The sequence below is a fragment of the Oxyura jamaicensis genome, chromosome 7 (genome assembly GCF_011077185.1).
Source record: "Oxyura jamaicensis isolate SHBP4307 breed ruddy duck chromosome 7, BPBGC_Ojam_1.0, whole genome shotgun sequence".
Taxonomy (NCBI): Eukaryota; Metazoa; Chordata; class Aves; order Anseriformes; family Anatidae; genus Oxyura; species Oxyura jamaicensis.
Window position 1 is genome coordinate 4,389,703 of NC_048899.1, and position 19,303 is coordinate 4,409,005.

The following is a 19,303-nucleotide window of genomic DNA, read 5'->3' on the forward strand; positions in this document are numbered from 1 at the left end:
GAGTGGATGTCATCTTACCTCATCATGGTACGCAGGTGGGCAGAAACAACTGAGGAGATGTTATGCTGAGAAGGTTCCCTATCTCCCAAAATATCCTTCAAAATATCTTTCTCAGTACTTTAAATCTGGGTTTTGTAGTTTGTCTTTAAGATCATAAGATATAATTACAACCACATGCTGAATTAAAACGCTAAGTATGAGGAAAAAGATTTCATATGCTTCTGTAGCGCAGGATTTGTGCAACAAGTGCCTCCTTACTCACAGTTCTGGAAGAGGAGCACTTAATTTAAAAGTCATAACCCATCAGACCTGATTTCTTTCCTGTGCTTTCTAAGATGACAAGACAAGACATCTGATTTTTCAAAGAGCCGCTAAGGTCTCTGTCTTGGGTGTGTTATCCATTGCAAGCAAAACATTCTTATTTGGTGACCCTCGTGCCAATAGAAATTTATATACCAAACGAAGACATGCTTGGATATGTGCTAAAATCAGTTTAGAGTTTGAAAGCAAGTATTGGTGTTTCCGTGCGTCTTTGGAAGTTCTCTAATTGTAACCTCTGCAAAATGGGGTTATTTCCAGAACTGCTGTAGTCTGTGATTTTGATGCACTGCCTGTAGCGGTGAGTAATGGTGCTGCGAGCCTGAAAGTTTCAGGTAAGATTTATTATTATTGTTGTTGTCGTCCTCATTATTGTTATTGTTATTATTGTTATATTTACCATGTAAAATAGACATTGGAGCCTGTTGCAGATTGATACAATAAGAGTAAGAAATGGGACTAGAAAGCTCAGTGTTCCGATTTCCAGTATCCATTTTCTAGGATAACTCTTGTTATTAACACAGTCTATTTCATATTTCCTCTGTCTCAAAGGCCTTTATAAACGTGCAGAAGTATTGGAATCATTTTTGGCCTAATTATTGACCTTCTGAAAAAAATGAAGGTTATTTGAATTAAGTAAACTACTTAGGTTGAGTAACTGTTAGCTGTCATACACTCAGCCACGGTAGTACTGGAGATTAGAGGCTGTTTTTTTTTTCTGCCATGTGGGTTGAGACCAGGCTGTTCCAATGCATTTTTCCATCAGCATTCTCACGAACTGCTTGCGTAAAAGTTCAGTTCCAGTTATTAGACTTCCCACCATGTAAGACTAATGTCTGACAATTAGTCTGACATATGTCAGACTAATATTACATGTAATTCTCATCTTCCACAAACGGTAGCTATTTTCATCGTGAAATGGGGAGTTTTCCTGTGAGAGCCAATATTTTTTTCTTAAGTGCTGGCACTATTTTTAGTGTTGTAAGTACAGTCATGTCTGCATTGATACGGTATTTGTGCTGGCAAAGTCTTCCCAGACCTTCACGGCTCTGGTTCGCTGTGGGCCTGTCCAAATTCTGTGCTGCTAGAGCAGGTCGGTGTCTTGGCTCAGCCCCAAGCCTACTGAGGCTTCTTAAAAAACCTTCAGCATTTCTCTAGTTATTTTTCCTGCTTGGTCCAATCTAGAAAGTATTTTCAGAGAATGCCTGATCACCAAGAGCATTTTAGACTTTATAATTTTTTTTCCTTAAGTTTTGTTGTCTGACCGTGTTGTAGGAGGGGCCTTCATCACCCTGGACGCCGAGGTGATGTGTGGTGGTGCAGTATTTCTGGCCGTTTTCTCTGGCTCCTCTTTCATGGTAAAGACGGAGCAGCGTCTGCCTGTGGGAGAGGTTTCACAGCCAGGATTCTGGTGTGCGGTGAACTTCTTTCTTCTGGCCTGAAGCTCAGACACCACCAAAGCACTGAGGTAATTGCAGCTACCTGAGCTTTTGGTAAGGTCAAGGGATGACCGAGCTGTGCCTCTCTATCAGCTATAAACCATATGGAGGTGCTTAGATTGACAGCTGTATCAAAGTTACCACTGCCACGAGCCTGCACTGTAGGAGACCCTTGGGCCATTTTATTTAAGCAGCCTACAAGGGCCTGTTTAGATTGAGGCACGGTTTTGAGGGGGGAAGTTATTAAGCTCTTGTGTTTCTGTTTTGGTTCTTTCTGTCAGAATTGAATCCAGGCTGATAGTCAGAGAAGTTCACTGTGCTTGAAAACATGAGCCTCTGGAAGAAGAGTGGAAAAGGTAAGAAAATTTCATTGTGTGATGCCATAAATTGCATTCCTTAGGATTACAAAGTTCTGTAAGCAAAATTATCTCTGAAAAGCAGTTAACATAGCACAAGAGTTGAGGAAAAAAGTACAAACAGTAAAATTAAAAAGTCAGTTTTATGAAACAACAAGGAGTTTTATTAAGATATTTTATTATGTGTCTCTGTAAGGAATAGACCAACAACCATATAAAAGCTTACAAAGATGGTTAACCTTCAACACTATAAATGTGTTAATGTGACAAAAGAAGTTTTCAATTTTGCTTCTTTATTGACTTTTACAGAGTGAAGGGAGAAGAATCTGAGCTATGACATGCCAATGACAATCTTTGACAGGAGACATTTACAATTGCTTTTAATCCTTTACCTTTTTTTTTTTTAATTATTAAAAAAAGCAAGTCAATAACCCTGACTTGCAGAGTTAGGAGTGAAAAATACATTAGCACCATCATATTAGTCTTTTACACTTCCCTAATTTTAGTGGTCTTGACCAGCAATGACAGGAAAGTAGAGAAGCACCTTTGATAACAGAATACAATCCAACAATAAAATTACGGTGACAACTGCCATGAAGGTATTCAACTCTTAAAATACACTGTACTTTTTCACAGCTAATCAGTACAGAAATAACACAATTTTGTACCAAATGATTCCACTGACTTAACCAATGGGCCTAATGTGTTTTGACTGATTTGATGGAATTTTTTGTGGTTTGACTCATCAGACATCCCAGTTTCTGTCCATGTTGAGGTAGTTGAAACAGGGAAGTCTTTCTAGCTTTATGGACTGCATCTTAGAAAGAAGGGTAAACTTTGGTACTGGGAGCAATCAGTGCTTTGTAAATTGGCTAACATTCAACTAATAGAACACAGTGTTGTTTTATTAAGTGTTGAAGTTTTATTATAGCACCACGGAGACATGTTCTGAAGATGGAATTTGGTAAAAAAAAAAAAAAAATAGAGCAAAAAGCATTTTTACTGTACTTTGTGTAATAGCGAAAAAAAAATAACCCTTGATATCAAATTAACTTTCCCCCAGAAATTTTGTTAATAAATAACTGGGATACAGATGGTCATCTGTACTAGCTGACACGGTTAAAACAAAGGAGCACAGTTGGAGTGTGAATCTGTTTGCTGGGGTTTCAGAAAGAGCAGGATCTTTGATTTATAAGAAGCAGACCGGGCCAATGTCCACGCCAAATTCTTGATCAGGACCACCAATATCCATGGGTGCAATATCAACCACAGGCAACCTCATTGTCTTCCGTGTTCTGTATTCAAAGACTGTTTTACCCCATTCACCAGTGTGTTTCTGTGAAAGAGAAAAATATTAGAAATCAATGTTGGGCTATATGAAAAGTAATCCTGTAGTTTACTGCATTTTCTACTTTTTCTTTCCATAGTAATTAATTCCTTTTAGCACCATAAAAACAGCCCACAATCTCCTTAGAAATTAATACATCGATAGCCATTTTTAATTTCTGGTCAGACACTTGGGTGGTACCGTGGTGTTTTAGTCGTTTCTGCTAAGGGATGGGATCCCTGGCGGACAGTTGGGTACACTGGAGCAGCGCCCATAATACTGAAATACTTGGTGTATCAGCTTGGTGTGCTGAGAGGTTGTACAAATGGCTGTGCTGCTTGGAGAGATGTTTTGGCCACAGGTAAGAGTGCTAGCAGTAATGAAGTAGCTCTTCACCTTCGTATCTTAAAAATGGCCACAAAATGGCTGCAAAGCAGATGCGTGCAGGTATCCTTGTATGTTGCTAATCTACAGGTTGGTAGCATTTTGGGATCCTAGCAGGAGGCAGAAATGGTATCTCATGTTACTGAGAAGGCAGCAGATAGTGGGAGTGCAGCATGGTCATTACATTACTGTTTTTCTCCTGTACTTTCTGCTGCAGTAAGCGAGGCACAGTTGAACATGCAAAATGCTTGGGTTTGCACGTTCCCATAATCATAGCCTATGCGACTGGCTTGACTCTGCTAGCCTTGAATTTTTTGTATGACTGAGATGATTCACTTACTGCTGCTGTGAGTTTTACAGTTGACATGAGATCGGGATCAAAGCTTGGTCCCCACAACTTCCCTGTGGGCCTCTAAATGTCTTTGGCTCTAGAGCAAGATGTCTCTGAAGTACAGACTTAATTGGGAGCATGTGCAACTTTCTGCAGTTGCAACTGTGTCCTTTCCCAGGACCAAGGTCTTGCAAGGCTCTCTTCTGGGCTTAGTATTCCAGCAGGAGTTATTTATTAGACTACCATAGTAAAGTCTTGTTTACTTACAGTGCAGCCGTCTTCCAGAACTGCATACATGTATTTGCTGTTTCCTTCAGCTTTGATCTCACTTTCCACAGAGCTCATCAGCTTCAGAGCTTTTTTAACGTTTCCGCTGGCTTGATCCATGTAGGCAATGCTGTTCTTGCAGTGGTAGGTAATGTTCTGGGAGGCACGGCTGGAGAGGATGCGGAGGAATGCCAGCTGAACTTCTGAGACATCCTCGGGAAGGTCAGGATCACCGTAGCTGAACTGCAGAGCACAAAACATAAGCAAAAGGTTTTCATTTAATCATACCTAGAGCTGGTTTATATACTTACTATTTCACCCTTTAAATGTTTAGCTCAGTTTAATTTCAGGATTATTTCTTAGTAAACTGTGATGTATATGAGCACATTGGATGTGCTACCTTTTTGGCTACTAGCAGTGTTAATTTCTCACCTGGAAGCCTCCATTCATAGACTCTCCAAACCAAACATGTTTCTTTCCACCGTTTTCACTGGTCCACCAGTTTTTCCTTGGCACAGTGCTGGGGTTAGCAGAGAGGCACGTCTCACCAGTTTCCATGTTACAGTATACTTTAATAGCATCCATCTTGCAGCCTTGGTTAGGATCAATCCAGTACTCTCCTGCAGGGGGTAAAAAGAGTGTTCAGGGACTTAGTATATTTGGAGAAGAATTCAATTGCATGACATGAGGCTTATCTCTATTTCAGAAAATAAGACTATATAAAAATAACACTGATTTTATGTGAATAGTGTAAAAAGGCACTTAAATATAGAACTTTTTTTTTGAAAGGGATTTAAACAAATTTTCACTCATAAGCATGTAAGGAGTGAATTGAAATCAGTGTATGTACCGTGTAAATGTAGGGCATTTAAATGATTGTGTTTACCAACTTTATCGTGACATTTGTTGAACAAACTAAATACTTTTTATAGCGTGTCTCTGAGTATTTAAATACTCAAAGACAATAGTATTCGGGAAAGATCTAGATCTGCTACCATTAGCACAAATGAAAACTTAGCATACCACTCTTGAGATCAGGATGGCAGAATTTCAGATCTCTGCAGTTACGAGCTGGATTCTTTCGTGATCCATCGGGACTAATCATGCTTTCAATCTGGTTGTTGATTGATTTCATTGAAGACATGATGTCACCCAGGCTGATCTCATTTTCTTTTGGCTCATCTCGATATTCATATCCATAGCCTACTGGACCTTTTTCACCAGCACCCAGGGCAGCTACACCACCACCACAACATGGACCAGGAGGACCAGAAGGCCCAGGAAGACCAGGTTGGCCTGGTGGACCCTAAACAGAAACAGCGGGACATGATGCTGAGTAGAGATCACAGCTTAAAACTATAAATGTGTGGAACCTGATCTTAAAAAAGAATCCCCATTTCATTTACTTATTTAATAATGTCACTTGCTATGCATAAATATTTGTTAGACATTCCAGGCAAATATTTGTTTACGAATAAATATTGGTTAGACATTATTTTCCTAAACTTGGAATTTTCTTCTCCTAATTTTGTCAGGCTGTGACTGTCCTCCTTCTCCTTAAGCTTTAGGAAGGTGGAACCCTCTTCACCCAAATCTAGAGGATGGACTATTTCTTGGCTTTGTAAGTAGTGCCATAAGCTATGCTGGTGACCTCCGCAGTGCTGGTCTCTTTGGAGGAGTTTAAGAAAGCCCTGTTTTAAGGCACAAAGGGAAGCTGTTCTCTGAAGTGGAGATTCTATCTTCCCACTGTACAGTCAATAATTATCTGGGACAAACAACACCCAACGCACCAGTAGTTACACGAACCACAAGTTGTCTGTATTTTTTTGGACTTAGCCTTGATAGCTAGATCTGTCCTGCCGCAAGCTCAGTCCAGGAAGTACAGAATTTTCTGAGGGGGGTATTTAAAGGGGAGAGAGCTTTTGTTTAATGAGCAATCGCTAAAGAAGTATTGAAGTGTGCACAGTTTACTTACTGCAGGGCCACTTTCACCTCTGTTACCACGGGGGCCAGGAGGACCAATTGGACCTGGATAGCCGCTTGTACCATCTTTTCCAGGGGGTCCAGCTGGTCCTGGAGGACCCTAGAACAAAGGTGAATGCATACATTATGGTAAAAATAGCTTACAAGGTAGTCTTAATTCAAAAATATTCGTGAGAGCTTTCTAAAATTTCTGTACAGTTAATCAGGTGTTTTTCTTCAGCAGTTGCCTGTTAAGATGGTCATTTTAAAATTATTATTATTATTATTTTTCAAACATGCTGAATCTTCCTTCCAGTTATGCTAAGTAACAAGTTTTTCCTTACCCTTGCACCTGAAGCTCCTGGACTTCCAATTGCACCTTGTGGACCCAGGGGACCCTATGAGGAACAGGTAATTAAGTCATTCCAGTAATATTTTGCAGCTAGCTGGATGTGCCTTAAAAAAAAATACACTGGAAACATCTTTATGATTGTATGAAACACAAGTTTATGAAAGGACTATGTCAGATATGAGAAAGAATAGTTGTCACTCTTGTACCAGTAAAAGTTACCAAATGTACAAAAATTACCTAATGTACAAAAGTTACCTAATAAAAAGTTAGTGATATTCTCCAAAATGCAAGACAGCTAACTGACACCAACAAGCTTTGAATGATATCTTGTATTCAAAGAGCTAAACCACGTGTTTTAAAGTGATTCATCTTCTCGTTGTCATAGGATAATTGAGAATTTATCAGACCTCTTTTTACTCATAAGTGACTCAATAGTGTGTTATTAAATAGATTTATGTAGGTGGCATTTATGGTTAAAACTTCCATATTCTTGCCATCATTGGTAGAGTAACTAGATGCTTTTTGGTTTCTTGATTCTCACTTCTATCATGCATGCTACTACGAGTTTTTCCCACTATAAGCCCCTCTTTAAGTCTTTACTTGTCGTAAATACCTAGGGCATGCTTGTCTCTTACCCTTCAACTTTAGCTGTTAAGGACTGTTCCAAATGGTAAGGCATGTTTACAAGCCAGTAGTTTATAATTTCATGCCCATTACGCTCTAATATTAATTACTATGAAAGATGCATGACAGAAGAGACATCTTTGAACTCTGAGCAGCTTTTTTTTTTTTTTTTTAATGGATTTAGATGGCTGTCTAGCATAGGTTTCTATCTCTGACAATTTCATATGGAATAGCCTATATAAATGAATGCAAAAAGCATTTTTTCTTTTTTAAGTCAGAAAGACACAAAACTAAAAGGGATTTTAGCAAACCCAGCTCTAGCTCCTAGCAGCTTCCTCCGGTTTTTTTAATATTTTTTTTTTCAGGTTGATTCAGGAACACGTAACTTTTCAACATGTATGACAATTAAATTACACAAGTAATTTCTTCTTTGCATTTTTTTCTTTCCTCTGGGAATTAGCTAAAGCTAACTAGTTACCTGAGATGCACACCACATAAATTAAGAACACAGATGAAATTCCTAATCCAATGCAAAATACTCACAGGAGGACCAGGGAGACCAGGGGTACCAGGAAATCCTCTATGTCCCTTGATGCCAGCGCTGCCTCGTTCACCAGTTTCACCTTTATCACCACGAGGACCTTGAGGACCCTTCAAGAGTAAATTTGCAATAAAAGGAGTATAGAAAGAAATGAGAAAAATGACAAAGTCTCAGGAAACAGTGAATGTGTTTTACCACAAATACTTTAAATATGACTTACAGCGGGACCACGAGCACCAGCAGGACCAGCAGAGCCAGGAGGGCCAGGTGGACCCTGTGACACAACAAGAACAAGATAGAATGGATCAGTTGCAATCGACTAGACCACCTTTTTATTTCAGATGAGTATGTCCAAAGCCAGAAGCTGTTCAGAGACAAGGAAAAGCTGCACACACTCTATATAATCAATAAGAATTTTGATCAGTTGCTTTTTCTACCAAAGTTAGTCTTACTCAGCTGCTCATATGCACCAATGCATAACTTGTGCAGAAGACTCCTCCTTCAATTTGTGAGGTGCTCAGTGCACCCAGTGCTGGTGTCAGCACTTCAGAAAAATAACTTGAATACTTCCAAAATTACTCCCTTAGTTTAACAAATAAGGCTGCTTATGCTGAATGAGCATCATATGGGATAAAAATTAATGGCCTGGTGGGATGATGTGCTTTTTGGCATCTTAGGTATGTGAATTTTGAGCTTACTGTATACATAGTTATCTGCAACATAAACTGTGATGTCTTTCCCCTTCATATTTTTATAAAAGTGGCCCTCAATGCCAAGAGGCAAGGGCAGAAACAAATACAGATAGTATCAGTCTTCCAAACTTCCACTTCTGTTACTGCACGAAATGGACTTTTCATAGGAAAGGTATATAAATAAGCAGTAGGCTATTTGTTTTGGTTTTACCTGAAATCCTCTTTCGCCAGCTTTTCCAGGGGCACCGTTGTTACCTGCAGGCCCAGGGTGACCAGGAGGTCCTGGAGATCCAGGAGGGCCACTTTCACCACGGTCACCCTGCAGATGGTAACAGCAAATAGAGCAAGAAATTTACATTGAAATTCTGTAAAACATTAAAGACTGCATTCTTTGGAATGTAAGAGGATTGAGGAACAAGTTACATGGCACAGAACTAGCTACCTATATTGCCAACATTATATAGAGGTGACAATCTGAAGACAGTGTTCATTCCTTACTTTGCCTCCTGGGGATCCATCGCGTCCAGGCAAGCCATCCGAGCCAGGGTTACCCTGGAAAAAAAACAGTGTGGTACAGTTTGTTTATAAACTGGATTATGAACAACCACCATGTTTTCTAGTAAACTGAAATAGTGCTCATCAGAGCAAGGGTTTTCAAAAACGAGGTGTTTCTGGAGGTGGAGGGGCCCATAAAATATTTATTGGACATTTTATTTTATAAGTGCATGGGCAGTGAAGTCTCTTGTTCAGTTCCAAGTGAGACAGAGACATGGTCCACTGGTAGTAAAACAGAGATTATTACTTTCTCTAAATATGAAAAGGTAATCTGCACAGGACATGGTCCATCAGGTGCTTGAGGGAAGCTTTGTGAACCTTAAAACATAGTTACTTCCCAAGTCTTCTGTATGTAACTCACAAGGTATCAGGAAGGCCTGACACATCCACTCACATCTCTGCCGGGCTCTCCAGGTAAGCCTCTTTGTCCCATAGGGCCTTGTGGACCAGGAGCACCACGTTCTCCTGGGACACCATTGACGCCTGGTTTACCATCTTCACCCTAAAGAAAGAGGGAAGAAATTTAATTGTAGATAATATGCTTATGAAATGCCATCACGTTATACATCTTTAGTGAAATATGCTGTGATTATGAAGGAGAGCTGATAAAATGAAGTGTCAGTGTGACTTCGGTGAGTTTGAATACTTGGAATAAGAAGAAAAAAAAAAAAAAAAAAAACTTGTCCAAACTTTCTTTTCCCCACTAGTAATATTTATGCAAGACCATGGAACCTGAGCAGTGTACGTTACTGTTTTCTCAATTAGAAAATTAGTAGGTGTGTCTCTTCTTATGTGCCTAAAAACAACTGCCAAAGCATTTAACAAAACATGACCATCTAGCAGAATATTAGTGATAAAATGCAAACCAAGCCTCACACCTTCTTTTCTGGAGGCAAGTGTAAGTATTTGTCTGTTTGCCTTGTAAGCTTAAGCAAGAAACATATTGGGAATTAAGCAAAGATAAACAAGCGGCAGTAGGTGGAACTGTAACTTAAACTCTCTCAAGGAGTGGTTATAGCCCATTATTCTCCTTAAAGGGGCAAAGCTTCATAAACTGTGGCAGGCTCAGGGCAGTGATCACTTCCCTGGGGAACCTGTTCAGTGCCTGACCACCCTCTGGGTGAAGAACCTTTTCCTAACACCCAGCCTGACCCTCCCATGGAGCTGCTACAGCTCCATGCTGTTCCCTCAGGTGCTGTCACTGTCCCCATACAGCGGGAGCAAGGGGGCAGGCCCTCAGCTCTCTCATGAGGAAGCTGCAGGCAGCCATGAGGCCTCCCCTCAGCCTGCTTTGCTCTGGGCTGAACAAACGAAGGGGCCTCAGCCACTGAACACACAACTTGTCCTCTAGACCCTTCATCATCTTTGCACCCTTCCTTTGGGCCCTAATAGCTTAATGTCTTTATACTGTAGTGCCTGAATCTGCACACAGTGCGCGAGGCGAGGCTGCGCTAGTGGGGAGCTGGACGCTCCCTTCCCTCAGCCAGCTGGCAGGGCCGTGCCTGAGGCACCTCAGGGCGCAGTTGGCCATTTTGGCTGCCAGGCACACTGCTGACTCACATTCAGTTTGCTGTCTCCTTATATACTCTAAGTAATCTGGTACAAAAGTCTTGGTACGAGAGACTAAAGACAACCTCACATCCCATAGCTGCCCAGTGGATGTTTTAAAGCCTGATCTTATGGTTGTAAACGCAAATAACTGGATTAAAAAGCATTAAGGAGTACAACATATTAATTACTGTGACTCTAGACTATTTTTGACTGCTGGATTACAGTCATTGCACTAATTTGGCTATCATTTCAGTGAATGTACACTCACCTTGCTACCAGCCATGCCAGCTGCTCCAGGGAGGCCACGTGGACCTGGCAAACCCGTGTTACCGCGGCTACCAATGATACCTTGAGGACCAGGGTCGCCTGGTGCCCCCTGTTTAAGAGAAAGGTCAGTCAACACTGAGCATCTTTGACATTCAGGAAGGTGTCTTCTGGTTCTTGGTCATCGAATCATTAAAGGTGGACAGGACCTCCAAGATCATCTGGTCCAGCCATCACCTTACTACCAATGTCACCCAATAAACTACATCCCTAAGCCCCACATCCAAACTTTCCTTGAACAACCCCAGGGATGGTGATGCCACCACCTCCCTGGGGAACCCGTTCCAGTGCCTGACTGCTCTTTCTGAGGAGAATTTTCTAATTTCCAACCTGAACCTCCCCTGGGGCAACTTGAGGCCATTCCCTCTAGTCCTATCACTAGTTACCTGTGAGAAGAGGCCGACCCCCAGCTCCCCACATCTTCCTTTCCAGTAGCTGTAGAGAGCAATAAGGTCTCTCCTGAGCCTCCTTTTCTCCAGACTAAACCACCCCAGTTTGCTCAGCCACTCCCCACAGGGCTTGTGCTCCAGGCCCTTCACCAGCTTTGTAGCCCTTCTCTAGACGCATTCCAGGGCTTCAATGTCCTTATACTGAGGTGCCCAAAGCTGAACACAGCACTTGAGGTGCAGCCTCACCCGAGCTGGGTACAAGGGGACAGTACGCAATCCCTATCGGTGTAACAGCCCCCAGCTTGCCATGTACTCACCCTTTCTCCACGAGGGCCTGTTGTCCCTTTTTCACCTGGTGGGCCAGGCTCACCTCTTGCTCCAGGAGGTCCCGAACTGCCAGGAGGACCAGTGTTACCAGGGGGTCCAGGAGGCCCATCCTTTCCACCAGGCCCTGCATTACCAGGGGGACCTGGACTACCCTAAACATTTTAAAAAGAAGAGCATGAGCTGTATTATCTGAAACAGCACTACACACTTACTGGTGTCAATCTTTCCTCACAAAGCAAATCAAACTTGGTTCAGTGTCTAAAGGTAGAGTTAGGGTGCAATCCCTATGCACCCAACTCTGAACTGATTCTTATAAAGAGCATTAGTCCCATTGTCTACTGCTTTCAAGCCACATCTTTTTCTCCTGACTGTCTGGACATATATTTTGCGTAAGGCAACACCTGCATATTTGGGATGTGCAGTGGTTGTTATGCATCCAAGACAGGATTCCTCATTCCTTACCCAAGGCTCTGCCACAGCAATTCGAAATATTAGCAGGTCTAGCTGATATCTAGATCCACTCACGCCAGATACCTTTACTGCTATCTCGAACGCGTGCTGAATGTTTTTTTTTCATTAAAACTCTTAGCTTAGATAAAGTCAATGCAACTCTTCCCATTGGTTATTGTTAACGTTAAATAAAACCTTACTTTTTCTTATTATTTGGCAATATTTGCATCTGTCATTAACTATAAAACCAAAATAAAATTCTGTTATTTAAATATAAAAGATGTTTTCTCATGTCTTAGTTACAGTACCATGAAAAATGTGTAATTTTTATTAAAAAGAGATAAATACATCTTATTCTTTGTATTTGCTTAATCTTTAAAGCAAATCAAAAGTCAGATTGATTGTTTAAAGAGGGAGAATAAACTCTCTTTAGTAGAAGTTTTTTCTAAACACAAACATCATATTCAAGGTAACTTTGATTGTGCATTATTCATAGCAAGGTACATCCAGATTAATAAAGATTAATATATTAATAAGTCTAAAGAAAGATATCTGCAAGGTAAGAATACAACCTACATTGTTACCAGGGGGACCAGGTAGACCACGAGCACCAGGGAAACCAGCAGCACCCTGTAAGACACCAATAATTGTGTCAGTTTCTGAAGATTAGGAAAATGTTAATTTATCCAATTGAATTCTGTACAAAAGCTGACTTTGGATTATATTTGTTTTTTAATTAAATCTGAATTAAATAGCCTGCAACTGACTATCAACTTTGTGAGGGCTTTGGGGGGGGGGGGCGGCCGGGGGGGGGGGTCCCACATGTCCCTCAAAGGTGAACTAATTGTCTCTGAGAACTTGTCATAGATAACATATAAATCTAATAACTGCTGAGATAAACCATTTTATAGCTTTGTGTTGTTGTCCCAAAAGCCATTTTGGCACCTTACTTGTATTAAAAATTGATGAAATCCTGCTCACAAACACCTCAGCCTTAATTACTCCTTGCGATGACTTTAGTTATTCTTGAAATACCAATATTAAAGGCACTGAAGGCCGTGTGGTTCATTTACATCATGTTTGTTGTAACAGACAGAACCATTCATCCGTTACTAAGTCAAAGAAACACTTACGGGGCCTCCAGGTGATCCACGTTCTCCTTTTGTTCCTTGGGGACCAGGTGGACCCTACATGGAAAGAAACAGATAAAGCAGATCAGTTGAAAAATAAATAAGAAACTATAGGCTGCACCATTAAGCTACGGCCAATTTGAATGCTTGCACTTCGGCCAAGCCACCTGGAGGCTGAGGGAGAACTGAAGAAGTGTCTCCATTTGGAGCAATAAAGAACAGCACATACTTACTGGTGCACCCGGGCCGCCTTGTGGACCTGCAGCTCCAGGGGGTCCAGCCTCTCCTCTTAGACCAGGTGGGCCTCTCTCTCCTTTCCCACCAGGTTCACCATTTTGGCCCTGTAGAAGAATTTTATTGTTATATTATGACAGGACAACAAAACAATGCAGACAATACCACTGTAATGAGAAACTTTATCCAGATGCTCTTCTGAAGGGATGACCTTTATCGGTCTACTGGCATGGGAAGGGTAAAGAAAATGTTGCTTTGCGTGTGACTGAGTACAGAAAGAGTAGCAAGTAAATTAAATGTATGCAGTAAGTTTAAACATTGAAGTGGTTATAGCCAAGTCATTCTGAGATGAAAATTAATTTAGAGAGATGAAAAATTGATAGTCATATTCAATTGTTTTTAAGTATTTATACTTACTGGAGCGCCAGGGAAGCCAGCAGGTCCAGGGAGACCTTGTTCTCCTCGTTCACCCTGTAGATAGCAACAAGTCAGCAATGGAAGATGTCAGAAAAATAGGCTTCATATTAGAAGTTAGAGAACACTGTCATGAATGCAGCTGAAGTTTCTTTGCCTTAACGGGGGGAGGATGAGGGGAAGGAATGGGGCAGGGGAACAGATGGACACACAAGCGGACAAAAGGCAAACAAAAAAGGCAAAGCCAGCAGTTGCTCCTGAGATCTAAAAACAACTGTTCGGTAATTACATGATAACTATCTAAAGCGTGACAAACTGATCTCAGTTACACTTGTATAAGCCCTGACCACAGTCCATGTTGTTTCTTAGATGCAACTGAGATCCACAAGTGGTTTTATTAGTCTAAAATATAGAAATATATATATATATATATATATTTTACTTAACCATAAGACAAGATGGAAACAAATCAAAGTCATCCCTCTGCTTTATCTAGCAACTATTGGTTCAAACTCTTGCTCTGATCTGTCGTTTCAGCCATCCAATCCCTTTACAATGTTAAAAGCTTTGACCTTCTGAAGTCCTTAGCATCTGTAAATCCCAAGAGTCAATGAGAGCTGAATGTAGTTAGTTTATTATGGACTCAACCGAATGCGTTCTTGATAGGGACAGTTTACAACTGGATGTTTCTACCAAGCTAGATGAATAAAGTTACACTGGACAAAATGACTGTCACTTACAGGACCTCCACGGGAACCCATTGGACCTGGGGCACCTGCTGGACCAGTCTCTCCCTGTAAGGAACAAGAATGATTACCAGGATTTCCTCCTCTTCCCAGGAGACAGACAGTGATGCTACTGTTTATGGTATCACACATCTTTATGGAAGATGCTTTACCTTATCTCCAGGTGGGCCGGCAGGACCAGGAGGACCGATGGGACCAACATTACCCTAAACAATTAGAAAATAATGTATTTTGTATCAAAATATGATGGTGTTATCTCCTTTATTTTGATCAATAATGTGTGTTTCAGTGCAAACATGTTGGTAATGATATTTAAATGCAAGCAGCTCTACAATGCCAGCATGTTGTTGCACACTACCTTTTGGAGTGATATACTGACATCACACTGTTCTGTGATGTGAGACATCTCCAATTTATTTCTCATTATTCCCCCCCCCCCCCATATAAATCTAATCCAAAGCCACTTGAAGTCAATAAGCCTCTTTCAATGGCAGACAATAAAAGTCACCTATTGCTCTAACTTCTATATAGATAATTGCTCCATATTTCTTTGGGATAAATTCAACATCTCTTGACCAACTCTCACATTTTTTTTTCTTGAGAATTCAACGTGCACCTTATGGTTTGAAGTCTACTATTCTACTTCCTGCCACTCATACAAGCTGTGTTAATATATTTGCTAACCCTTGTTGTTTTGATGTGTATACTGCTTGCATGTACTTGTTGGATTTATGTATACATTTCAAGTGCATATGCTATATAGATGTATAAATATATCATACATAGTAAACTGTAGACTGTATGAGAGCCCTTGCTATCACAACATCTTTTTGTGCTTCATTATAACCAACATTCTCCTCTTCAGTTGGCTAGCTTATGGAAGCTAATAACATTTTTCCTACTTCTGCATTGGTGCTTTCCCTCCAAAGCATTGTCCTAATTAACTATAATCTTCTACTTGCAAAAGCTTTGTTATATCTACACGGGCAGCCATGATCACAAAGAATAGTAGTATGTCTAATTTGGTTCACAAAACCAGATTCAAATAGCCAGAATGAAATACAATGGGGCTACTATTTTACCTCTCCTAGATCATATTTATTCACTGTAACTGTACTCACCTTCTAAATGTAGACTATATGAAGCTAATTCATAAACTGTTAGACATTTAAAGACCACTCACCCTCTCTCCTCTTGCACCAGGAAGGCCATCAGCACCTTTGCCACCGGGTTCACCCTTGAAAGCATAAGATGTAAAAAGCATAAGCAAAAAGCAAGCAAAAGACAAAAAAAGAAAAACAAAACAAAAACAAAACAAAAAAAAACACACCACACGTTACTGAGGAGAGCATCTCTTAGCGAGGGTGTCCAGATAACCATATTTCCTTATTGTGGTCATACAAATCTGAAACAGGATGACGTTCTGCACAGCATTCAGCATCAGATCCAGAATACGTGGATGCAAAAACTCCAGACTGATTCAAAATGGAGTCCATACTATGGGCAGACAATTTGGCATAAACTATTCTAGTTGTTTATTAGCTTCATTGGACCTGTTTTGTTTTTCCCTTCCCTCATGCGACAAAGCAGAACAAAATAGCTAGCATATTACACCTGCTGTAAAATGCTGTACTTTAAAAATGCACACAGTCCATATAGCACTGCTAAATCAACAATACTGCACAATCAGTACCTCGGAAATCAGGCCAAAAGTGAACACGTGAACAAACCCTGTGCCTTCTGGGAGGCTGACACTGAGGTAGCATAAAATTGGCAGGGTGTGTGAGATATGTGTTACCTTATCCCCTTTTGGTCCAGGACTTCCTGCAGGTCCTCTTTCTCCAGGCATTCCCTGTAAGCCAGGCAGCCCTGTGCCTCCAGGGGCACCAGGGGGGCCAGCAGGACCCTAAAGAGTGACAAAACTAATTAGAAAAAGGGGGAAAAAAAAAGGGGGGGGGGGGGGGGGGGGGGGGGGGGGCATGACTGATTGCTGCACACAGCAGGCAGGCAAGTTTGTGGGTACCTTGGCACCTTCTGAGCCAGCTGGACCTGGCCCACCTCTCGCTCCAGGAGGTCCTGGAGGACCCTGTGCACCACGTTCACCTGGGATACCATTTTCACCCTGTGACAAAGAAACATGTTATTCTTTGTTGTCAGGTTCATAATTGTCAATTTATTAACGTAACTGTAGAAAAGATGCTGTATGATTTACCTTAGGGCCTGGGAATCCAGGTCCTCCAATATCACCTTTTGGCCCCTGTTTATGAGAAAATAAACACAAGTTATCCATGCACTTTACTTAACAAATCTGCATTGTGGTTGTCAACCTGTTTCTTCCTCTTATTATCCCTGAAAACAGATTTCTCTGCTCTGCAGAACATTGATGGCTGTCTGAATTTGGAAATTTGATATATCTGGGAAGAGCTTTGAAAGGAAACAATACTTACTGGTTCACCAGGCTTTCCATTTTCTCCAGCTGGTCCTGGTCCACCAGGCAATCCCTATAAGGAGGAACAGTATCATAATGTAAGCCTAGGTTACATAGATAAAATATGCATTCTTCTATTTAGCAAAATGTTTTGACACAAAGATATGGACCCTACTCATTCCCATCCTCTGCAAAGGAGGAGGAGCTAATTTGACAGTCAGCAGTTTAATACCCACTGAGCCAGCCATCCGGTTTGCAATTACAAAATACTGAGCAATACATTTTATCAACTGATGATTTGATTTACTTCAAAGTATGATGACATGCATGCTAATGAAAGTGGTTAGATCTCTCTTTTTTCCTTCTATTTTGTTTTGTTAGTCTGTTTAAAAAAAATCAGAAAGAAATTAACTGCAAACACACAGCACCTGGAGGCCAGGAGAACCTGACGGCCCTGGTTCTCCTCTCTCCCCAGAAGGACCCTAGAACCAAACAGAAGAGGAAAAAATGAAACTGTCTGAGAATATTTCAACATAGAAACACCTCCACACCACCTCTAATCTATGTCTCCTTATCTTGACTTGGAGAAGATATTTCACAATTCTAAAGGCTAATGTATCACATTGTTCTGGTATTTCCTCTTTTCACCCCAACCATGAGATGTAATTTAGGAGAAATATTTATCTCACTTAATATTTGTGTCACTTGACACTAGTCCAAAATTGCTAGCTCTGATAAACTTTGAAGGGAGCACTAATATGTCTCAATTAGAGAAGATGGCATATCCCTAACAGCTGTGAATTGACTTTTCATTTCAACTCACAGCAGGTATACCTGCCTCAGGTTCTTCCCACAGAGTTTTAATGTATGGAAATAATGGGGAAGAAGAGCTCTGGTATTTTTCTTCATAAAAGGAGGTTTCTTTATATCATAAAAACATTTGCCCCCTCTAAATTTACATTCTCTTTCTGTAGGTTGCAGACCACCTTGGCAATAGCTGATATTTGACTCTTATGGGAATCCCACACTTACAGGAGGTCCAGGAGGACCAGGGAGGCCAACATCACCATTCTTTCCAGCAGGACCCTAAACAAAGGCAAAATTGGCTACGGTTATGAGTTGATATTTTTATAAAATCACCAAATTATTAGTAATGAATATAATAGTTTTGTTATATTATTAAAAAAATCATGAGTAAAACTTACAGGAGTTCCAGGTGGTCCACCAGGGCCTCTTTCTCCATTCTTACCAGGCGCACCCTTACAAAAGAGAAAGATCACATTTAAAATACCTGTTCTGCTCAAAGTACAATAATTCAAAGCTGTAGCACCAAATTCCTCCACTATGAAGCAATCGTAACAGTTGACTGCTCAAGCACAGATGTGGAGAAATCCCACTAACCTCATTTCCTTTAGGACCAGGGAAACCCATTACACCTGGTTGACCACGTGGGCCTGGCGGGCCAGGTGGACCAGAACGGCCAGGTTCACCCTGATTACCCTGGGATAAGCAGAAAAGAAATTAAGACATGGCATCTCTTAGGTGAAAGAAATGCTTATCTAGGAGTCGTTAAATAGTCAAGGTGAGATCAGGCTAGAGACATTTACATTCCAGACTTATCATGCATTTTGAATTTCAACCAAGCTTCAATATTATTTGAAATATGGAGTATAAGATCTGCACAAAGCTATTACAATGAAACAGCACCTGAAGCGCTCTGATCGTTAAACAAACAAAAAATAGACAATCGGACTATGATAAGAATGTGTCACGTAGATACTGTGGGATCGGGGTAAGGCTAATAGGAAGACTAGTATAAAATATATGCATATTGTACATACTGGGGGGCCAGGCTTCCCATCGCTTCCAGCACTTCCTGGAATTCCAGGCAAACCCTGAAATTGAAGAAAAAAAAATTGTTACTCTTCAGTTTAAAATGTGTAGTACTGAGTTAACAATAAATAAATAAATATTTTTAAAAAATATTTTATTGTTTTTAACCTCTCACTAAGGGGAAAGTTGAAATCTAACAAATCTAACAAATTATTTTGCTAGGATTTAATCCCTTTCTCATAGATTTTCATACTATATGATCAAGCCATCAAACAACATGCACAAAAATATATTTTTCCATTATTTGAGAAAAAACTCATTTCTGAGGG

At 40.7% G+C, this 19,303-nt stretch overlaps 1 protein-coding gene across 2 annotated transcripts in view; it reads right to left on the minus strand.

Annotated features, from left to right (window-relative positions):
• Nucleotides 1-2,386: 2,386 nt before the first annotated feature.
• COL3A1 (collagen type III alpha 1 chain) overlaps nucleotides 2,387-19,303 on the minus strand; it is a 51,726-nt gene continuing 34,809 nt past the window's right edge. The window contains exons 23-51 of one of the 2 annotated variants that reach the window (XM_035331608.1): nucleotides 18,983-19,036; nucleotides 18,543-18,641; nucleotides 18,347-18,400; nucleotides 18,174-18,227; nucleotides 17,570-17,623; nucleotides 17,161-17,214; nucleotides 16,926-16,970; nucleotides 16,737-16,835; nucleotides 16,512-16,619; nucleotides 15,897-15,950; nucleotides 14,866-14,919; nucleotides 14,708-14,761; nucleotides 13,971-14,024; nucleotides 13,553-13,660; nucleotides 13,323-13,376; nucleotides 12,766-12,819; nucleotides 11,730-11,891; nucleotides 10,968-11,075; nucleotides 9,543-9,650; nucleotides 9,092-9,145; nucleotides 8,805-8,912; nucleotides 8,122-8,175; nucleotides 7,904-8,011; nucleotides 6,729-6,782; nucleotides 6,398-6,505; nucleotides 5,446-5,728; nucleotides 4,855-5,042; nucleotides 4,423-4,665; nucleotides 2,387-3,449 (exon numbers count right to left, since the gene is read on the minus strand). In XM_035331608.1, the coding sequence (XP_035187499.1) occupies nucleotides 3,303-3,449; nucleotides 4,423-4,665; nucleotides 4,855-5,042; nucleotides 5,446-5,728; nucleotides 6,398-6,505; nucleotides 6,729-6,782; nucleotides 7,904-8,011; nucleotides 8,122-8,175; nucleotides 8,805-8,912; nucleotides 9,092-9,145; nucleotides 9,543-9,650; nucleotides 10,968-11,075; nucleotides 11,730-11,891; nucleotides 12,766-12,819; nucleotides 13,323-13,376; nucleotides 13,553-13,660; nucleotides 13,971-14,024; nucleotides 14,708-14,761; nucleotides 14,866-14,919; nucleotides 15,897-15,950; nucleotides 16,512-16,619; nucleotides 16,737-16,835; nucleotides 16,926-16,970; nucleotides 17,161-17,214; nucleotides 17,570-17,623; nucleotides 18,174-18,227; nucleotides 18,347-18,400; nucleotides 18,543-18,641; nucleotides 18,983-19,036 (2,778 nt within the window). In that variant the 3' untranslated portion in view covers nucleotides 2,387-3,302. The remainder of the gene's footprint in view (nucleotides 3,450-4,422; nucleotides 4,666-4,854; nucleotides 5,043-5,445; nucleotides 5,729-6,397; nucleotides 6,506-6,728; nucleotides 6,783-7,903; nucleotides 8,012-8,121; nucleotides 8,176-8,804; nucleotides 8,913-9,091; nucleotides 9,146-9,542; nucleotides 9,651-10,967; nucleotides 11,076-11,729; nucleotides 11,892-12,765; nucleotides 12,820-13,322; nucleotides 13,377-13,552; nucleotides 13,661-13,970; nucleotides 14,025-14,707; nucleotides 14,762-14,865; nucleotides 14,920-15,896; nucleotides 15,951-16,511; nucleotides 16,620-16,736; nucleotides 16,836-16,925; nucleotides 16,971-17,160; nucleotides 17,215-17,569; nucleotides 17,624-18,173; nucleotides 18,228-18,346; nucleotides 18,401-18,542; nucleotides 18,642-18,982; nucleotides 19,037-19,303) is intronic. The other variant, XM_035331609.1, reaches the window with a different exon arrangement.